Source organism: Lampetra fluviatilis, chromosome 68 (assembly GCF_964198595.1).
Source record: "Lampetra fluviatilis chromosome 68, kcLamFluv1.1, whole genome shotgun sequence".
In the NCBI taxonomy this organism is placed as follows: domain Eukaryota; kingdom Metazoa; phylum Chordata; class Hyperoartia; order Petromyzontiformes; family Petromyzontidae; genus Lampetra; species Lampetra fluviatilis.
Window position 1 is genome coordinate 4,025,362 of NC_136342.1, and position 19,957 is coordinate 4,045,318.

At 54.3% G+C, this 19,957-nt stretch overlaps 1 protein-coding gene across 1 annotated transcript in view; it reads left to right on the plus strand.

The window, feature by feature from the left end:
* Positions 1-19,957, plus strand: part of LOC144952536 (uncharacterized) — a 208,730-nt gene that overhangs the window by 164,254 nt on the left and 24,519 nt on the right. The window contains 5 exon segments of the mRNA XM_078882985.1: positions 298-405; positions 812-865; positions 9,205-9,258; positions 10,339-10,392; positions 14,529-14,582. Coding sequence (XP_078739111.1) covers positions 298-405; positions 812-865; positions 9,205-9,258; positions 10,339-10,392; positions 14,529-14,582 — 324 coding nt within the window.

Here is a 19,957-nt window from a genome sequence, read left to right on the forward strand (position 1 = left end):
CAGTCTGTCAAGGCTACACGGGGGACCTTTGTTTCCGCGAACGGCGAGCGGTGGTGCTTTGGTTAGCGCCACCGCTCACGGCCAACACCGCCGGTGACGGATTATCTCCACCGGTCCTGGGCCTCCCCTAGGTCGACTCGGCCTCAAACGAGTACCTGGTGCGGTGTGTAGTAGCAAACATGGCCACCCAACCCCCTCGTGGTGCGTCACAGCTGCTGCTCGCTACTCAGGGCACTTGCCCCTACGGCGTGTCGAGGCTACACGGGGGATCTTTGTCTTTGTGTGTGTGCGTGGCAGGGCCCTCGTGGAGAGAGGGGCGAGAAGGGAGAGGGGGGCAACCCGGGGTCTCCGGGCGGAGCCGGAGCCAAGGGGCCTCCTGGCGAGGACGGGCCCAAGGGCAACCCGGTAGTACACACACACACGCTCACACTCATACACACACACACGCATGCATACACACACGCATGCATACACACACACACACGCATGCATACACACACATGTACACGCACACACATGCAGCAGGCGTCCTTCACGCCAAACAAAAAACACACGCGCTCACTTGCGTGCGTGTGTTTTGTGTCCGTGTGTGTGTGTGTTTGTGTGTGTCTGTGTGTGTGTGAGTCTGTGTGTGTGTGAGTCTGTGTGTGTCTGTGTGTGTGTGTCTGTGTGTGTGTGTCTGTGTGTGTGTGTCTGTGTGTGTGTGTGTCTGTGTGTGTGTGTCTGTGTGTGTGTGTCTGTGTGTGTGTGTGTGTGTCTGTGTGTGTGTGTGTCTGTGTGTGTGTCTGTGTGTGTGTCTGTGTGTGTACAGGGCCCCGTTGGATTCCCCGGTGACACAGGACCCAGGGGAGAGGTTGGATCGCCGGTAAGGTCCCTGCCTCCTCCACCCACACAGAGCTCCACCCACACTCACACAGAGCTCCACCCACACTCACACAGAGCTCCACCCACACTCACACAGAGCTCCACCCACACTCACACAGAGCTCCACTCACACTCACACAGAGCGCCACTCACACTCACACAGAGCTCCACTCACACAGAGCTCCACTCACACAGAGCTCCACCCACACTCACACAGAGCTCCACCCACACTCACACAGAGCTCCACCCACACTCACACAGAGCTCCACCCACACTCACACAGAGCTCCACTCACACTCACACAGAGCGCCACTCACACTCACACAGAGCTCCACTCACACTCACACAGAGCTCCACCCACACTCACACAGAGCTCCACCCACACTCACACAGAGCTCCACTCACACTCACACAGAGCTCCACTCACACTCACACAGAGCTCCACCTACACTCACACAGAGCTCCACCCACACTCACACAGAGCTCCACCCACACTCACACAGAGCTCCACCCACACTCACACAGAGCTCCACCCACACTCACACAGAGCTCCACCCACACTCACACAGAGCTCCACCCACACTCACACAGAGCTCCACCCACACTCACACAGAGCTCCACCCACACTCACACAGAGCTCCACTCACACTCACACAGAGCTCCACTCACACTCACACAGAGCTCCACCCACACTCACACAGAGCTCCACCCACACTCACACAGAGCTCCACCCACACTCACACAGAGCTCCACCCACACTCACACAGAGCTCCACTCACACAGAGCTCCACTCACACTCACACAGAGCTCCACCCACACTCACACAGAGCTCCACCCACACTCACACAGAGCTCCACCCACACTCACACAGAGCTCCACCCACACTCACACAGAGCTCCACCCACACTCACACAGAGCTCCACCCACACTCACACAGAGCTCCACCCACACTCACACAGAGCTCCACCCACACTCACATAGAGCTCCACCCACACTCACACAGAGCTCCACCCACACTCACACAGAGCTCCACCCACACTCACACAGAGCTCCACCCACACTCACACAGAGCTCCACCCACACTCACACAGAGCTCCACCCACACTCACACAGAGCTCCACCCACACTCACACAGAGCTCCACCCACACTCACATAGAGCTCCACCCACACTCACACAGAGCTCCACCCACACTCACACAGAGCTCCACCCACACTCACACAGAGCTCCACTCACACTCACACAGAGCTCCACTCACACTCACACAGAGCTCCACTCACACAGAGCTCCACTCACACTCACACACAGCTCCACTCACACTCACACAGAGCTCCACTCACACTCACACAGAGCTCCACCCACACTCACACAGAGCTTCACTCACACTCACACAGAGCTCCACTCACACAGAGCTCCACCCACACTCACACAGAGCTCCACCCACACTCACACAGAGCTCCACCCACACTCACACAGAGCTTCACTCACACTCACACAGAGCTCCACCCACACTCACACAGAGCTCCACCCACACTCACACAGAGCTCCACCCACACTCACACAGCTCCACCCACACTCACACAGAGCTCCACCCACACTCACACAGAGCTCCACCCACACTCACACAGAGCTCCACTCACACTCACACAGAGCGCCACTCACACTCACACAGAGCTCCACTCACACAGAGCTCCACTCACACTCACACAGAGCTCCACCCACACTCACACAGAGCTCCACCCACACTCACACAGAGCTCCACTCACACTCACACAGAGCTCCACCCACACTCACACAGAGCTCCACTCACACTCACACAGAGCTCCACTCACACTCACACAGAGCTCCACTCACACTCACACAGAGCTCCACCCACACTCACACAGAGCTCCACTCACACAGAGCTCCACCCACACTCACACAGAGCTCCACCCACACTCACACAGAGCTCCACTCACACTCACACAGAGCTCCACTCACACTCACACAGAGCTCCACTCACACTCACACAGAGCTCCACTCACACTCACACAGAGCTCCACTCACACAGAGCTCCACTCACACTCACACAGAGCCCCACTCACACTCACACAGAGCTCCACTCACAATCACACAGAGCTCCACCCACACTCACACAGAGCTCCACTCACACAGAGCTTCACTCACACTCACACAGAGCTCCACTCACACTCACACAGAGCTCCACCCACACTCACACAGAGCTCCACTCACACTCACACAGAGCTCCACCCACACTCACACAGAGCTCCACTCACACTCACACAGAGCTCCACTCACACAGAGCTCCACCCACACCCACACAGAGCTCCACTCACACCACACAGAGCTCCACTCACACTCACACAGAGCTCCTCTCACACAGAGCTCCACCCACACTCACACAGAGCTCCACTCAACAAGAGCTCCACTCACACAGAGCTCCACTCAACAAGAGCTCCACTCACACAGAGCTCCACCCACACTCACACAGAGCTCCACTCACACACACACAGAGCTCCACTCACACTCACACAGAGCTCCACCCACACTCACACAGAGCTCCACCCACACTCACACAGAGCTCCACTCACACAGAGCTCCACCCACACTCACACAGAGCTCCACCCACACTCACACAGAGCTCCACTCACACAGAGCTCCACCCACACTCACACAGAGCTCCACTCACACTCACACAGAGCTCCACTCACACAGAGCTCCACCCACACCCACACAGAGCTCCACTTACACCACACAGAGCTCCACTCACACAGAGCTCCACTCACACTCACACAGAGCTCTACTCACACAGAGCTCCACCCACACAGAGCTCCACTCACACCACACAGAGCTCCACTCACACAGAGCTCCACCTACACTCACACAGAGCTCCACTCAACAAGAGCTCCACTCACACAGAGCTCCACCCACACTCACACAGAGCTCCACCCACACTCACACAGAGCTCCACTCACACACACAAAGAGCTCCACTCACACTCACACAGAGCTCCACCCACACTCACACAGAGCTCCACTCACACTCACACAGAGCTCCACTCACACTCACACAGAGCTCCACTCACACACACACAGAGCTCCACTCACACTCACACAGAGCTCCACCCACACTCACACAGAGCTCCACCCACACTCACACAGAGCTCCACCCACACTCACACAGAGCTCCACCCACACTCACACAGAGCTCCACCCACACTCACACAGAGCTCCACCTACACTCACACAGAGCTCCACCCACACTCACACAGAGCTCCACTCACACTCACACAGAGCTCCACCCACACTCACACAGAGCTCCACCCACACTCACACAGAGCTCCACCCATACTCACACAGAGCTCCACCTACACTCACACAGAGCTCCACCCACACTCACACAGAGCTCCACTCACACACACACAGAGCTCCACCTACACTCACACAGAGCTCCACCCACACTCACACAGAGCTCCACCCACACTCACACAGAGCTCCACCCACACTCACACAGAGCTCCACCCACACTCACACAGAGCTCCACCTACACTCACACAGAGCTCCACCCACACTCACACAGAGCTCCACTCACACACACAGAGCTCCACCTACACTCACACAGAGCTCCACCCACACTCACACAGAGCTCCACCCACACTCACACAGAGCTCCACCCACACTCACACAGAGCTCCACCCACACTCACACAGAGCTCCACTCACACACACACAGAGCTCCACCCACGCTCACACAGAGCTCCACCCACACTCACAGAGCTCCACCCACACTCACACAGAGCTCCACTCACACTCACACAGAGCTCCACTCACCCACACGGAGCTCCACCCACACTCACACAGAGCTCCACTCACCCACACGGAGCTCCACCCACACTCACACAGAGCTCCACTCACCCACACGGAGCTCCACTCACACAGAGCTCCACTCACACACACACAGAGCTCCACTCACACTCACACAGAGCTCCACCCACACTCACACAGAGCTCCACCCACACTCACACAGAGCTCCACCCACACTCACACAGAGCTCCACCCACACTCACACAGAGCTCCACCCACACTCACATAGAGCTCCACCCACACTCACACAGAGCTCCACCCACACTCACACAGAGCTCCACCCACACTCACACAGAGCTCCACCCACACTCACACAGAGCTCCACCCACACTCACACAGAGCTCCACCCACACTCACACAGAGCTCCACCCACACTCACACAGAGCTCCACCCACACTCACATAGAGCTCCACCCACACTCACACAGAGCTCCACCCACACTCACACAGAGCTCCACCCACACTCACACAGAGCTCCACTCACACTCACACAGAGCTCCACTCACACTCACACAGAGCTCCACTCACACAGAGCTCCACTCACACTCACACACAGCTCCACTCACACTCACACAGAGCTCCACTCACACTCACACAGAGCTCCACCCACACTCACACAGAGCTTCACTCACACTCACACAGAGCTCCACTCACACACACACAGAGCTCCACTCACACAGAGCTCCACCCACACTCACACAGAGCTCCACCCACACTCACACAGAGCTCCACCCACACTCACACAGAGCTTCACTCACACTCACACAGAGCTCCACCCACACTCACACAGAGCTCCACCCACACTCACACAGAGCTCCACCCACACTCACACAGCTCCACCCACACTCACACAGAGCTCCACCCACACTCACACAGAGCTCCACCCACACTCACACAGAGCTCCACTCACACTCACACAGAGCGCCACTCACACTCACACAGAGCTCCACTCACACAGAGCTCCACTCACACTCACACAGAGCTCCACCCACACTCACACAGAGCTCCACCCACACTCACACAGAGCTCCACTCACACTCACACAGAGCTCCACCCACACTCACACAGAGCTCCACTCACACTCACACAGAGCTCCACTCACACTCACACAGAGCTCCACTCACACTCACACAGAGCTCCACCCACACTCACACAGAGCTCCACTCACACAGAGCTCCACCCACACTCACACAGAGCTCCACCCACACTCACACAGAGCTCCACTCACACTCACACAGAGCTCCACTCACACTCACACAGAGCTCCACTCACACTCACACAGAGCTCCACTCACACTCACACAGAGCTCCACTCACACTCACACAGAGCTCCACTCACACAGAGCTCCACTCACACTCACACAGAGCCCCACTCACACTCACACAGAGCTCCACTCACAATCACACAGAGCTCCACCCACACTCACACAGAGCTCCACTCACACAGAGCTTCACTCACACTCACACAGAGCTCCACTCACACTCACACAGAGCTCCACCCACACTCACACAGAGCTCCACTCACACTCACACAGAGCTCCACCCACACTCACACAGAGCTCCACTCACACTCACACAGAGCTCCACTCACACAGAGCTCCACCCACACCCACACAGAGCTCCACTCACACCACACAGAGCTCCACTCACACTCACACAGAGCTCCTCTCACACAGAGCTCCACCCACACTCACACAGAGCTCCACTCAACAAGAGCTCCACTCACACAGAGCTCCACTCAACAAGAGCTCCACTCACACAGAGCTCCACCCACACTCACACAGAGCTCCACTCACACACACACAGAGCTCCACTCACACTCACACAGAGCTCCACCCACACTCACACAGAGCTCCACCCACACTCACACAGAGCTCCACTCACACAGAGCTCCACCCACACTCACACAGAGCTCCACCCACACTCACACAGAGCTCCACTCACACAGAGCTCCACCCACACTCACACAGAGCTCCACTCACACTCACACAGAGCTCCACTCACACAGAGCTCCACCCACACCCACACAGAGCTCCACTTACACCACACAGAGCTCCACTCACACAGAGCTCCACTCACACAGAGCTCTACTCACACAGAGCTCCACCCACACAGAGCTCCACTCACACCACACAGAGCTCCACTCACACAGAGCTCCACCTACACTCACACAGAGCTCCACTCAACAAGAGCTCCACTCACACAGAGCTCCACCCACACTCACACAGAGCTCCACCCACACTCACACAGAGCTCCACTCACACACACAAAGAGCTCCACTCACACTCACACAGAGCTCCACCCACACTCACACAGAGCTCCACTCACACTCACACAGAGCTCCACTCACACTCACACAGAGCTCCACTCACACACACACAGAGCTCCACTCACACTCACACAGAGCTCCACCCACACTCACACAGAGCTCCACCCACACTCACACAGAGCTCCACCCACACTCACACAGAGCTCCACCCACACTCACACAGAGCTCCACCCACACTCACACAGAGCTCCACCTACACTCACACAGAGCTCCACCCACACTCACACAGAGCTCCACTCACACTCACACAGAGCTCCACCCACACTCACACAGAGCTCCACCCACACTCACACAGAGCTCCACCCATACTCACACAGAGCTCCACCTACACTCACACAGAGCTCCACCCACACTCACACAGAGCTCCACTCACACACACACAGAGCTCCACCTACACTCACACAGAGCTCCACCCACACTCACACAGAGCTCCACCCACACTCACACAGAGCTCCACCCACACTCACACAGAGCTCCACCCACACTCACACAGAGCTCCACCTACACTCACACAGAGCTCCACCCACACTCACACAGAGCTCCACTCACACACACAGAGCTCCACCTACACTCACACAGAGCTCCACCCACACTCACACAGAGCTCCACCCACACTCACACAGAGCTCCACCCACACTCACACAGAGCTCCACCCACACTCACACAGAGCTCCACTCACACACACACAGAGCTCCACCCACGCTCACACAGAGCTCCACCCACACTCACAGAGCTCCACCCACACTCACACAGAGCTCCACTCACACTCACACAGAGCTCCACTCACCCACACGGAGCTCCACCCACACTCACACAGAGCTCCACTCACCCACACGGAGCTCCACCCACACTCACACAGAGCTCCACTCACCCACACGGAGCTCCACTCACACAGAGCTCCACTCACACACACACAGAGCTCCACTCACACTCACACAGAGCTCCACCCACACTCACACAGAGCTCCACTCACACTCACACAGAGCGCCACTCACACTCACACAGAGCTCCACTCACACAGAGCTCCACTCACACTCACACAGAGCTCCACCCACACTCACACAGAGCTCCATTCACACTCACACAGAGCTCCATTCACACTCACACAGAGCTCCACCCACACTCACACAGAGCTCCACCCACACTCACACAGAGCTCCACCCACACTCACACAGAGCTCCACCCACACTCACACAGAGCTCCACCCACACTCACACAGAGCTCCACCCACACTCACACAGAGCTCCACTCACACACACACAGAGCTCCACCCACACTCACACAGAGCTCCACTCACACTCACACAGAGCTCCACTCACACACACACAGAGCTCCACCCACACTCACACAGAGCTCCACTCACACTCACACAGAGCTCCATTCACACTCACACAGAGCTCCACTCACCCACACGGAGCTCCACTCACACTCACACAGAGCTCCACCCACACTCATACAGAGCTCCACTCACACTCACACAGAGCTCCACTCACACACACACAGAGCTCCACCCACACTCACACAGAGCTCCACTCACACTCACACAGAGCTCCATTCACACTCACACAGAGCTCCACTCACCCACACGGAGCTCCACTCACACTCACACAGAGCTCCACCCACACTCACACAGAGCTCCACTCACACTCACACAGAGCTCCACTCACACAGAGCTCCACTCACACTCACACAGAGCTCCACCCACACTCACACAGAGCTCCACCCACACTCACACAGAGCTCCACCCACACTCACACAGAGCTCCACTCACACTCACACAGAGCTCCACTCACACAGAGCTCCACTCACACTCACACAGAGCTCCACCCACACTCACACAGAGCTCCACTCACACTCACACAGAGCTCCACCCACACTCACACAGAGCTCCACTCACACTCACACAGAGCTCCACTCACACAGAGCTCCACCCACACTCACACAGAGCTACACTCACACAAAGCTCCACCCACACTCACACAGAGCTCCACTCACCCACACGGAGCTCCACCCACACTCACACAGAGCTCCACTCACCCACACGGAGCTCCACCAGACACCCGTGCACTCCCATAGGCTCTGCTGCTACTTGCTCACAGCACTTGCCCCAACAGTGTTAAGGCTACACGGGGGATCTTTGTCTTTGCCTCAGGGTCAAGATGGAGCTCCCGGAGAGAAAGGAGAGGATGGTGAACAAGGACAGACTGTAAGATGTGCTCACCTCACCACTCACCACCACCTCACCACTCACCACCACCACCACTTTGTGTGTGTGTGTGTCTGTGTGTGTGTCTGTGTGTCTGTGTGGGGAGCGGTGGTGCAGCGGTTAGCGCGCTGACGCTATGAACCCGGCGACCCGGGTTCGATTCCCGCTCACGGCCAACACCAGTGACGATTATCTGAACCGGTCCCGGGCCTTCCCTAGGTCGACTCAGCCTCAAACGAGTACCTGGTGCGGTGTGTAGTAAACATCGCCACTGGGGAGACAAAGGCGGCCGGGCGTGGTGCTGGCCACCCACCCCCTCGTGTGCCGTTCCGGCCTTCCTTTGGTGCTCGCTAACAGCACTTGCCCCTACAGTCTGTTAAGGCTACACGGGGGATCTTTGTCTTTGTACGTGTGTGTGGGGAGCGGTGGGTGTAGTGGTTAGCGCTACGCTGCGCTACGAACCCGGCGACCCAGGTTCGATTCCCGCCAATGGCCAACACCGGTGACGATTCTCTGAACCGGTCCTGGTCCTCCCCTAGGTCGACTCAGCCTCAAATGAGTACTTGATGCAGTGTGTAGTAAACATTGTCACTGGGGGGAGACAAAGGCGGCCGTGCGTGGTGCTGGCCACCCACCAACTCGTGTGCCGTGCCAGCCTTCATAGGTGCTCGCTAACAGCACTTGCCCCTACAGTCTGTTAAGGCTACACGGGGGATCTTTGTCTGTTTGTGTGTCTACGTACATATGTGTGTCTGTGTGTCCGTGTGTGTCTGTGTGTGTGTCTGTGTGTGTGTCTGTGTGTGTCTGTGTGTGTGTCTGTGTGTGTGTCTGTGTGTGTGTCTCTGTGTGTGTCTGTGTGTGTGTCTGTGTGTGTGTCTGTGTGTGTGTGTCCGTGTGTGTCCGTGTGTGTCCGTGTGTGTCTGTGTGTCTGTGTGTGTCTGTGTGTCTGTGTGTGTGTCTACGTACATATGTGTGTCTGTGTCCGTGTGTGTCTGTGTGTCTGTGTGTGTGTCTATGTACACATGTGTGTCTGTGTGTGTGTCCGTGTGTGTCCGTGTGTGTCTGTGTGTGCACCTGCAGGGGTCTCCAGGTGTGACTGGTGAAGCTGGCCCGCCTGGGCCTACAGGGAAGAGGGTGTGTACAGCACAACAGCGCAGCACACACAGTACGCACAACAACAACAACAACCAACAACCGCCACTAAGTGGCGGTGACGTCACCACGACGCTCGTGCCAGGCCATGTGCACGTTGAGGCCACGTGAAGTGTCGAACGCCCGCTGGCAGGAGGTCACGGGACAGACCCAGCAGGTGCCACGGGTCGACTGACTGAGATGACCGAGATGACTGGCTAATGCACCACCTGTGCCACCTCCTGTGTCAACTTACTGTGCTTTAGCCACCCGGCACTCCGTTCATTGTTGTGAGCGTCGCTCCTCCGCCCTCCGATGTTGCTAGAGGGTGACTGCCTCTAACTGCCCAGTAGCGTCCTTCACGAGCCTCCTCCACAGAGGCCGATCTTGACACCGCTGGTACCAGTCATCGGCAAGTCCACTCAGCTCCACATCCTCTTGTACCACATCACTCTATCCAAGAGCTGTTTAGGCATGCGGTGGCTGGGCATGCGGGCTACATGACCCAGCCAACGCAGCCTTGCCTGCCAGAGGAGCTCACTGATGGGACTTTGTCCAGATCTTTCAAGGATTTGTGAGCTTCTCACACAATCCAGCCTGCTGGTTAAACCCAGGATGGATCGTAGGCAGCCTCAATGTTTCTAACCGGCGAAGATGCTCCATTAGGGGGGTCCACGTTTCGCAAGCGTAGAGAAGGGAGGGAATGACTGTGGCCGAGAAGACCTGAAGCTTCGTGCGGAGGGACAGACCAGGTAGCTTCCACACAGCAGCGTTACGCAACCGATGAAAAGATATTGCCGCTCGACTGATTCGGAGTGAGACCTCTGCTGTTAAACCGGAGCTGGTCAAGAGTACACTGCCCAGGTATGGGAAACTCTCCACTCTCTCCACAACTGCCCTATCACCAATTTGGAGTTGTGGGGGTGGAGTGTCCGATGGCACAAAATACCCAGGCAGGTGCTTAGTTTTGGTGGGGTTGATGGTAAGGCCCCACCTCTTAGTGGCACGCTCCAGGTTCAGCAGCAGCGCCTCCAACTCCTCCTCTGAGTGAGCAGCAATCACCTGATCATCGGCAAACGTAACATGGTTGAGCAATAGGGAGCCATCCGTTGACCGCACACGGGCACCGATCAGCCTCCCGTTGTATCTGTACCAGATGGAAATTCCTCCGATACAGCCATCGAAGGCTTGATGAATTACGTGGTTGAAATAGATGTTAAGTAATGTGGGAGACAGAGGACATCCTTGTAGCACCCCAAGGTGAACAGGGAATCGTTCCGACTCCCGGCCATGCAGCTGCCCACCATCATGAAGGTCCTTAATGATCGTGAGCAGAGGGTCAGGGACTCCGATAGCACGAAGAACAACCCAGAGCCCAGGCCTACTGATGGTGTCACAGTGCCTTGACCACGTCAATAAAGCAGAGATGTAGGTCTTGTTAGAATTCCCTACACCTCTGCTGGAGCAGACGGACAGAAAATGTGGCATCTGTGCAGGACCGCCCTTTCCTGAAACCGCATTGGGGCTCCGCAAGCCTCTCCTCAGCGTGCCTGGCAAGGCGATGTTGAAAAATCTTTGCCAGGACCTTTCCCGGCACACTGAGGAGTGAGATGCCCCTGTAGTTGTTACAGTCTGTGCGGTCTCCCTTCTCAAAGAGGGGGACCACCAGGGCATCCTTCTAGTCCTGCGGAACTCATCCAGTGGTCCAGACTGTTGTTATGACGTCATATAGGGCAGTCTGTGCACAATCGCCACCCTCCCTCAGCATTTTGCTTGGGAGATCATCTCTGCCCGGTGCCTTTCCTGGTCTCAGACTCCGGATCGCCTTCAGTACTTCCTCAACAGATGGCCCCTCAGCCAGCCACTCACAGGGGGTGACTTCCTCCTGCAATATTTGAGGCACCGCAGCCTCAGCAGGGTCATCCCCACTTTGCGCCATGATATGTTCCAGGTTTAGGGATGTCCCCTCCCCGACGACCTCACAGAAATGCTCAGCAAATCTGCAAACCTGTTCCTGGGGGTCGGAGATCGGATAACCTTTCTTTTCTCTGACACACAACGCAGCACACACACAACACACACACACAACACAGCACAGCACACAACACAATACACACAGCACACACACAGCACAGCACACACACAACACAGCACACACACAGCACAAGCACACACACAACACAGCACACACACAGCACAGCACACACACAGCACAGCACAGCACACACACAGCACAGCACACAACACAACACAGCACACACACAGCACAGCACACACACAACACAGCACACACACAACACACACAACACAGCACACACAACACAGCACACGCACAGCACACACACAACACAGCACACACACAACACAGCACACACACAACACACACAACACAGCACACACACAACACACACAACACACACAACACACACACACAACACACACAACACAGCACACACACAACACACACAACACAGCACACACACAACACACACAACACACACACACAACACACACAACACACACACACAACACACACAACACAGCACACACACAACACACACAACACAGCACACACACAACACACACAACACACACACACAACACACACAACACAGCACACACACAACACAGCACACACACAACACACACAACACACACACACAACACACACAACACAGCACACACACAACACACACAACACACACACACAACACACACAACACACACACACAACACACACAACACAGCACACACACAACACACACAACACAGCACACACGCGCTCAGCACACTTCGACACACACACACGATGACGCACGCTCACTCTCACCCGTACATGCACGGTCACACGGGGATGCGTGTGTGTGTCTGTGTTAGTGTGCGTGTGTGTGTCTGTGTTAGTGTGCGTGTGTGTGTCTGTGTTAGTGTGCGTGTGTGTGTCTGTGTTAGTGTGCGTGTGTGTGTCTGTGTTAGTGTGCGTGTGTGTGTCTGTGTTAGTGTGCGTGTGTGTGTCTGTGTTAGAGTGCGTGTGTGTGTCTGTGTTAGAGTGCGTGTGTGTGTCTGTGTTAGAGTGCGTGTGTGTGTCTGTGTTAGTGTGCGTGTGTGTGTCTGTGTTAGAGTGCGTGTGTGTGTCTGTGTTAGAGTGCGTGTGTGTGTCTGTGTTAGAGTGCGTGTGTGTGTCTGTGTTAGTGTGCGTGTGTGTGTCTGTGTTAGTGTGCGTGTGTGTGTCTGTGTTAGTGTGCGTGTGTGTGTCTGTGTTAGTGTGCGTGTGTGTGTCTGTGTTAGTGTGCGTGTGTGTGTCTGTGTTAGTGTGCGTGTGTGTGTCTGTGTTAGTGTGCGTGTGTGTGTCTGTGTTAGAGTGCGTGTGTGTGTCTGTGTTAGTGTGCGTGTGTGTGTCTGTGTTAGTGTGCGTGTGTGTGTCTGTGTTAGTGTGCGTGTGTGTGTCTGTGTTAGTGTGCGTGTGTGTGTCTGTGTTAGTGTGCGTGTGTGTGTCTGTGTTAGTGTGCGTGTGTGTGTCTGTGTTAGTGTGCGTGTGTGTGTCTGTGTTAGTGTGCGTGTGTGTGTCTGTGTTAGTGTGCGTGTGTGTGTCTGTGTTAGTGTGCGTGTGTGTGTCTGTGTTAGTGTGCGTGTGTGTGTCTGTGTTAGAGTGCGTGTGTGTGTCTGTGTTAGAGTGCGTGTGTGTGTCTGTGTTAGAGTGCGTGTGTGTGTCTGTGTTAGTGTGCGTGTGTGTGTCTGTGTTAGAGTGCGTGTGTGTGTCTGTGTTAGTGTGCGTGTGTGTGTCTGTGTTAGAGTGCGTGTGTGTGGGGAGCGGTGGTGCAGCGGTTAGCGCTACGCTGCGCTACGAAGCCGGCTACCCCAGTTCGATTCCCGCTCACGGCCAACGCCGGTGACGATTATCTGAACCGGTCCTGGGCCTCCTCCTCTAGGTCGACTCAGCCTCAAATGAGTACATCTGGTGTAGCGTAGTAAACATCGCCACTGGGGAGACAAAGGCGGCCGGGCGTGGTGCTGAACACCCAGCCCCTCGTGTGCCGCAGCGCCGGCAGCCTCCATAGGCGCTGCTGCTGCTGCTGCTGCTGCTAACGGCACTTGCCCCTGCGGTCTGTTGAGGCTACGCGGTGGATCTTTGTCTTCTGCAGGGGGCGACTGGCCAGACAGGACCCGAGGGGAGACAGGGCGAGAAGGGAGGCAAGGTGAGTGTGTCTCTCTCTGTGTGTCTCTGTGTCTCTCTCTGTGTCTCTGTCTGTCTCTCTCTGTCTCTCTGTGTCTCTCTCTGTCTCTCTGTGTCTCTGTCTGTCTCTCTCTGTCTCTCTGTGTCTCTCTCTGTCTCTGTCTGTCTCTCTGTGTCTCTCTCTGTCTGTCTCTATGTCTGTCCCTGTCTCTCTGTCTGTCTCTTTGTCTGTCTCGCTGTTTGTCTCTCTGTCTCTCTCTCTGTCTGTCTCTATCTCTGTCTGTCTCTCTCACTGTCTGTCTCTCTGTTTGCCTCTCTCTGTCTCTCTCTCTCTCTGTGTCTCTCCATCTCTCTCTGTCTGTCTGTCTGTCTCTCCATCTCTCTTTGTCTGTCTCTCCATCTCTCTCTCTCTGTCTCTCTGTCTCTCTCTGTCTCTCTCTCTCTCTGTGTCTCTCTCTGTCTCTCTCTGTGTCTCTCTCTCTCTCTGTCTCTCTCTCTCTGTCTCTGTGTGTATCTGTCGGGTCGACGTCAGTCGCATCGGTCGGTCCGGAGTTCTCGGCCCGGGTCAACGCTGCCCCCTGAGGCGTGCAGTTGTAGTTCCGCAACTCTCAAACATCGCCACCCCCCCCCCACCCACCTCTCTCTATCTCGCGAATATCGAGGGAGACACCACCTCTCTCTATCTCGCGAATATCGAGGGAGACACAACCTCTCTCTATCTCGCGAATATCGAGGGAGACACCACCTCTCTCTATCTCGCGAATATCGAGGGAGGCACCGCCTCGCTCTATCTCGCGAATATCGAGGGAGACGCCACCTCTCTCTATCTCGCGAATATCGAGGGAGGCACCACCTCTCTCTATCTCGCGAATATCGAGGGAGGCACCACCTCTCTCTATCTCGCGAATATCGAGGGAGACGCCACCTCTCTCTATCTCGCGAATATCGAGGGAGACGCCACCTCTCTCTATCTCGCGAATATCGAGGGAGACGCCACCTCTCTCTATCTCGCGAATATCGAGGGAGACGCCACCTCTCTCTATCTCGCGAATATCGAGGGAGGCACCACCTCTCTCTATCTCGCGAATATCGAGGGAGACACCACCTCTCTCTATCTCGCGAATATCGAGGGAGACACCGCCTCTCTCTATCTCGCGAATATCGAGGGAGACGGCACCTCTCTCTATCTCGCGAATATCGAGGGAGACGCCACCTCTCTCTATCTCGCGAATATCGAGGGAGACACCACCTCTCTCTATCTCGCGAATATCGAGGGAGACGGCACCTCTCTCTATCTCGCGAATATCGAGGGAGACGCCACCTCTCTCTATCTCGCGAATATTGAGGGAGACGCCACCTCTCTCTATCTCGCGAATATCGAGGGAGACGCCACCTCTCTCTATCTCGCGAATATCGAGGGAGGCACCACCTCTCTCTATCTCGCGAATATCGAGGGAGGCACCACCTCTCTCTATCTCGCGAATATCGAGGGAGGCACCGCCTCGCTCTATCTCGCGAATATCGAGGGAGACACCACCTCTCTCTATCTCGCGAATATTGAGGGAGACGCCACCTCTCTCTATCTCGCGAATATCGAGGGAGGCACCACCTCTCTCTATCTCGCGAATATCGAGGGAGACGCCACCTCTCTCTATCTCGCGAATATCGAGGGAGACGGCACCTCTATCTCTATCTCGCGAATATCGAGGGAGACGCCACCTCTCTCTATCTCGCGAATATCGAGGGAGACGCCACCTCTCTCTATCTCGCGAATATCGAGGGAGACGCCACCTCTCTCTATCTCGCGACTATCGAGGGAGACGCCACCTCTCTCTATCTCGCGAATATCGAGGGAGGCACCACATCTCTCTATCTCGCGAATATCGAGGGAGACACCACCTCTCTCTATCTCGCGAATATCGAGGGAGACGCCACCTCTCTCTATCTCGCGAATATCGAGGGAGGCGCCACCTCTCTCTATCTCGCGAATATCGAGGGAGACACCACCTCTCTCTATCTCGCGAATATCGAGGGAGGCACCGCCTCGCTCTATCTCGCGAATATCGAGGGAGACACCACCTCTCTCTATCTCGCGAATATCGAGGGAGGCACCGCCTCTCTCTATCTCGCGAATATCGAGGGAGGCACCGCCTCTCTCTATCTCGCGAATATCGAGGGAGACACCACCTCTCTCTATCTCGCGAATATCGAGGGAGACACCGCGTGTCCACACACAGCACACGCACGCACCGTTCACGCCGAACACGCGCACCGTACGTGACGCGCACCGCGCGAATTTAATTATCTCAATCTTCATTTGAAGCTTTCTTTGGTCTTCTTGGTTCTTTCGGCGAAGTCGTCACGTAGAAGGGAAATAATAAAATAATAAAAATTAAACATAATAAAATACAATTCTCACGACGTTTCGGCCACAACGCAAGCAGCCGTCGTCAGGTGAAGACCAGGTCTGTCGGGAAGACAGCGTCTGAATGAAACACCACCAGGCTTGGCAGCGTATATTTAAGCTGCTGGGTTGGAGAGGGAAGAGCTCCTTTACAAAATAATTTGCATATCAAGAGGAATTTAGCATATTTATGGCAAATGCAGATATGCGATTAGTACTACTTGAGGTTTGGCGAGGGGTTAAAGTCATTATGCCCGTGCATTATGCAGGATTAGCAGCATCACAGGGAGGGGGTATGGGAAATGCAGGTATGGGATTAGTACTACTCATGCCCGTGCATTATGCAGGATTAGCAGCATCACAGGGAGGGGGTATGGGAAATGCAGGTGTGTGATTAGTGCTACTCATGCCCGTGCATTATGCAGGATTAGCAGCATCATAGGGAGGGGATATGGGAAATGCAGGTGTGTGATTAGTGCTACTCATGCCCGTGCATTATGCAGGATTAGCAGCATCACAGGGAGGGGGTATGGGAAATGCAGGTGTGTGATTAGTGCTACTCATGCCCGTGCATTATGCAGGATTAGCAGCATCATAGGGAGGGGGTATGGGAAATGCAGGTATGGGATTAGTACTACTGATGCCCGTGCATTATGCAGGATTAGCAGCATCATAGGGAGGGGGTATGGGAAATGCAGGTGTGTGATTAGTGCTACTCATGCCCGTGCATTATGCAGGATTAGCAGCATCATAGGGAGGGGGTATGGGAAATGCAGGTATGGGATTAGTACTACTCATGCCCGTGCATTATGCAGGATTAGCAGCATCATAGGGAGGGGGTATGGGAAATGCAGGTGTGGGATTAGTACTACTCATGCCCGTGCATTATGCAGGATTAGCAGCATCATAGGGAGGGGGTATGGGAAATGCAGGTATGGGATTAGTACTACTGATGCCCGTGCATTATGCAGGATTAGCAGCATCATAGGGAGGGGATATGGGAAATGCAGGTGTGTGATTAGTACTACTCATGCCCGTGCATTATGCAGGATTAGCAGCATCATAGGGAGGGGGTATGGGAAATGCAGGTATGGGATTAGTACTACTGATGCCCGTGCATTATGCAGGATTAGCAGCATCATAGGGAGGGGGTATGGGAAATGCAGGTATGGGATTAGTACTACTCATGCCCGTGCATTATGCAGGATTAGCAGCATCATAGGGAGGGGGTATGGGAAATGCAGGTATGGGATTAGTACTACTGATGCCCGTGCATTGTGCAGGATTAGCAGCATCATAGGGAGGGGGTAAGGGTAGCATTAATAAAGGGAAGGAATGTTAATAGTATGTAGCTGCAGTAACTAAAACACCACGTAAACAACTAAAGTATAAACTACATAGTATCATCAGTATACTAAATATACTCTGCAATAAGCTGAGCTACTGACAGTAAGTAATACATTACAATTCTACGTCGCAAAAAAATATAATATGCTTCCAGCTAAACCTTATTCTCTTACATCACACGAGTCTACCCCGCACTATATACTGCCATCAACATTACATTTTATACTGTATTACTATACACCAGAGGTGTGGACTCGAGTCATGTGACTTGGACTCGAGTCAGACTCGAGTCATGAATTTGATGACTTGCGACTCGACTTGGACTTGCATAGCAATGACTTTGTCCCACCTCTGCTACACACTACTATACACTACACTATACACTACACTATACACTACAATACACTACTACACTACACTATACACTACACTATACACTACACTATACACTACACTATACACTACTATACTACACTATACACTACACTATACACTACACTATACACTACTACACTACACTATACACTGCAATACACTACTACACTATACACTACACTATACACTACACACCAGAGGTGTGGACTCGAGTCATGTGACTTGGACTCGAGTCAGACTCGAGTCATGAATTTGATGACTTGCGACTCGACTTGGACTTGCATAACAATGACTTTGTCCCACCTATGAGATGTGGACTCGAGTCATGTGACTTGGACTCGAGTCAGACTCGAGTCATGAATTTGATGACTTGCGACTCGACTTGGACTTGCATAACAATGACTTTGTCCCACCTATGAGATGTGGACTCGAGTCATGTGACTTGGACTCGAGTCAGACTCGAGTCATGAATTTGATGACTTGCGACTCGACTTGGACTTGCATAACAATGACTTTGTCCCACCTCTGCTATACACCACCCTATGCCTTATGCATTGTAATATTACACGATGTATTATTCTACCCACCCTACTGTATATCACACTGCTGTATATTCACTATACAATGTGAATTGTATAGTGCCTTAGCAGCAGTAGCGGAGTAGTTAGTGAGTGTATCGTCATCATCGTCATCATCGTCATCATCGTCGTCATCGTCGTCATCGTCGTCATCGTCGTCGTCGTCATCGTCATCGTCATCGTCGTCATCGTCTTCATCGTCTTCATCGTCATCATCGTCTTCATCGTCATCATCATCATCATCGTCGTCATCGTCATCATCGTCATCATCGTCATCATCATCATCATCGTCATCATCGTCATCATCGTCATCATCGTCATCATCGTCATCATCGTCTTCATCGTCATCATCATCATCGTCGTCATCATCGTCGTCGTCATCGTCATCATCGTCATTGTCATCATCATCATCATCGTCGTCATCAACGTCGTCATCATCATCGTCATCGTCATCATCATCGTCTTCATCGTCATCATCATCATCATCGTCGTCGTCATCATCGTCGTCGTCTTCATCGTCGTCATCATCATCAACGTCGTCATCATCATCGTCATCATCATCATCAACGTCGTCATCATCATCGTCATCGTCTTCATCGTCATCATCATCATCATCGTCATCATCGTCATCATCATCATCGTCTTCATCATCATCATCGTCTTCATCGTCATCATCATCATCGTCGTCGTCAT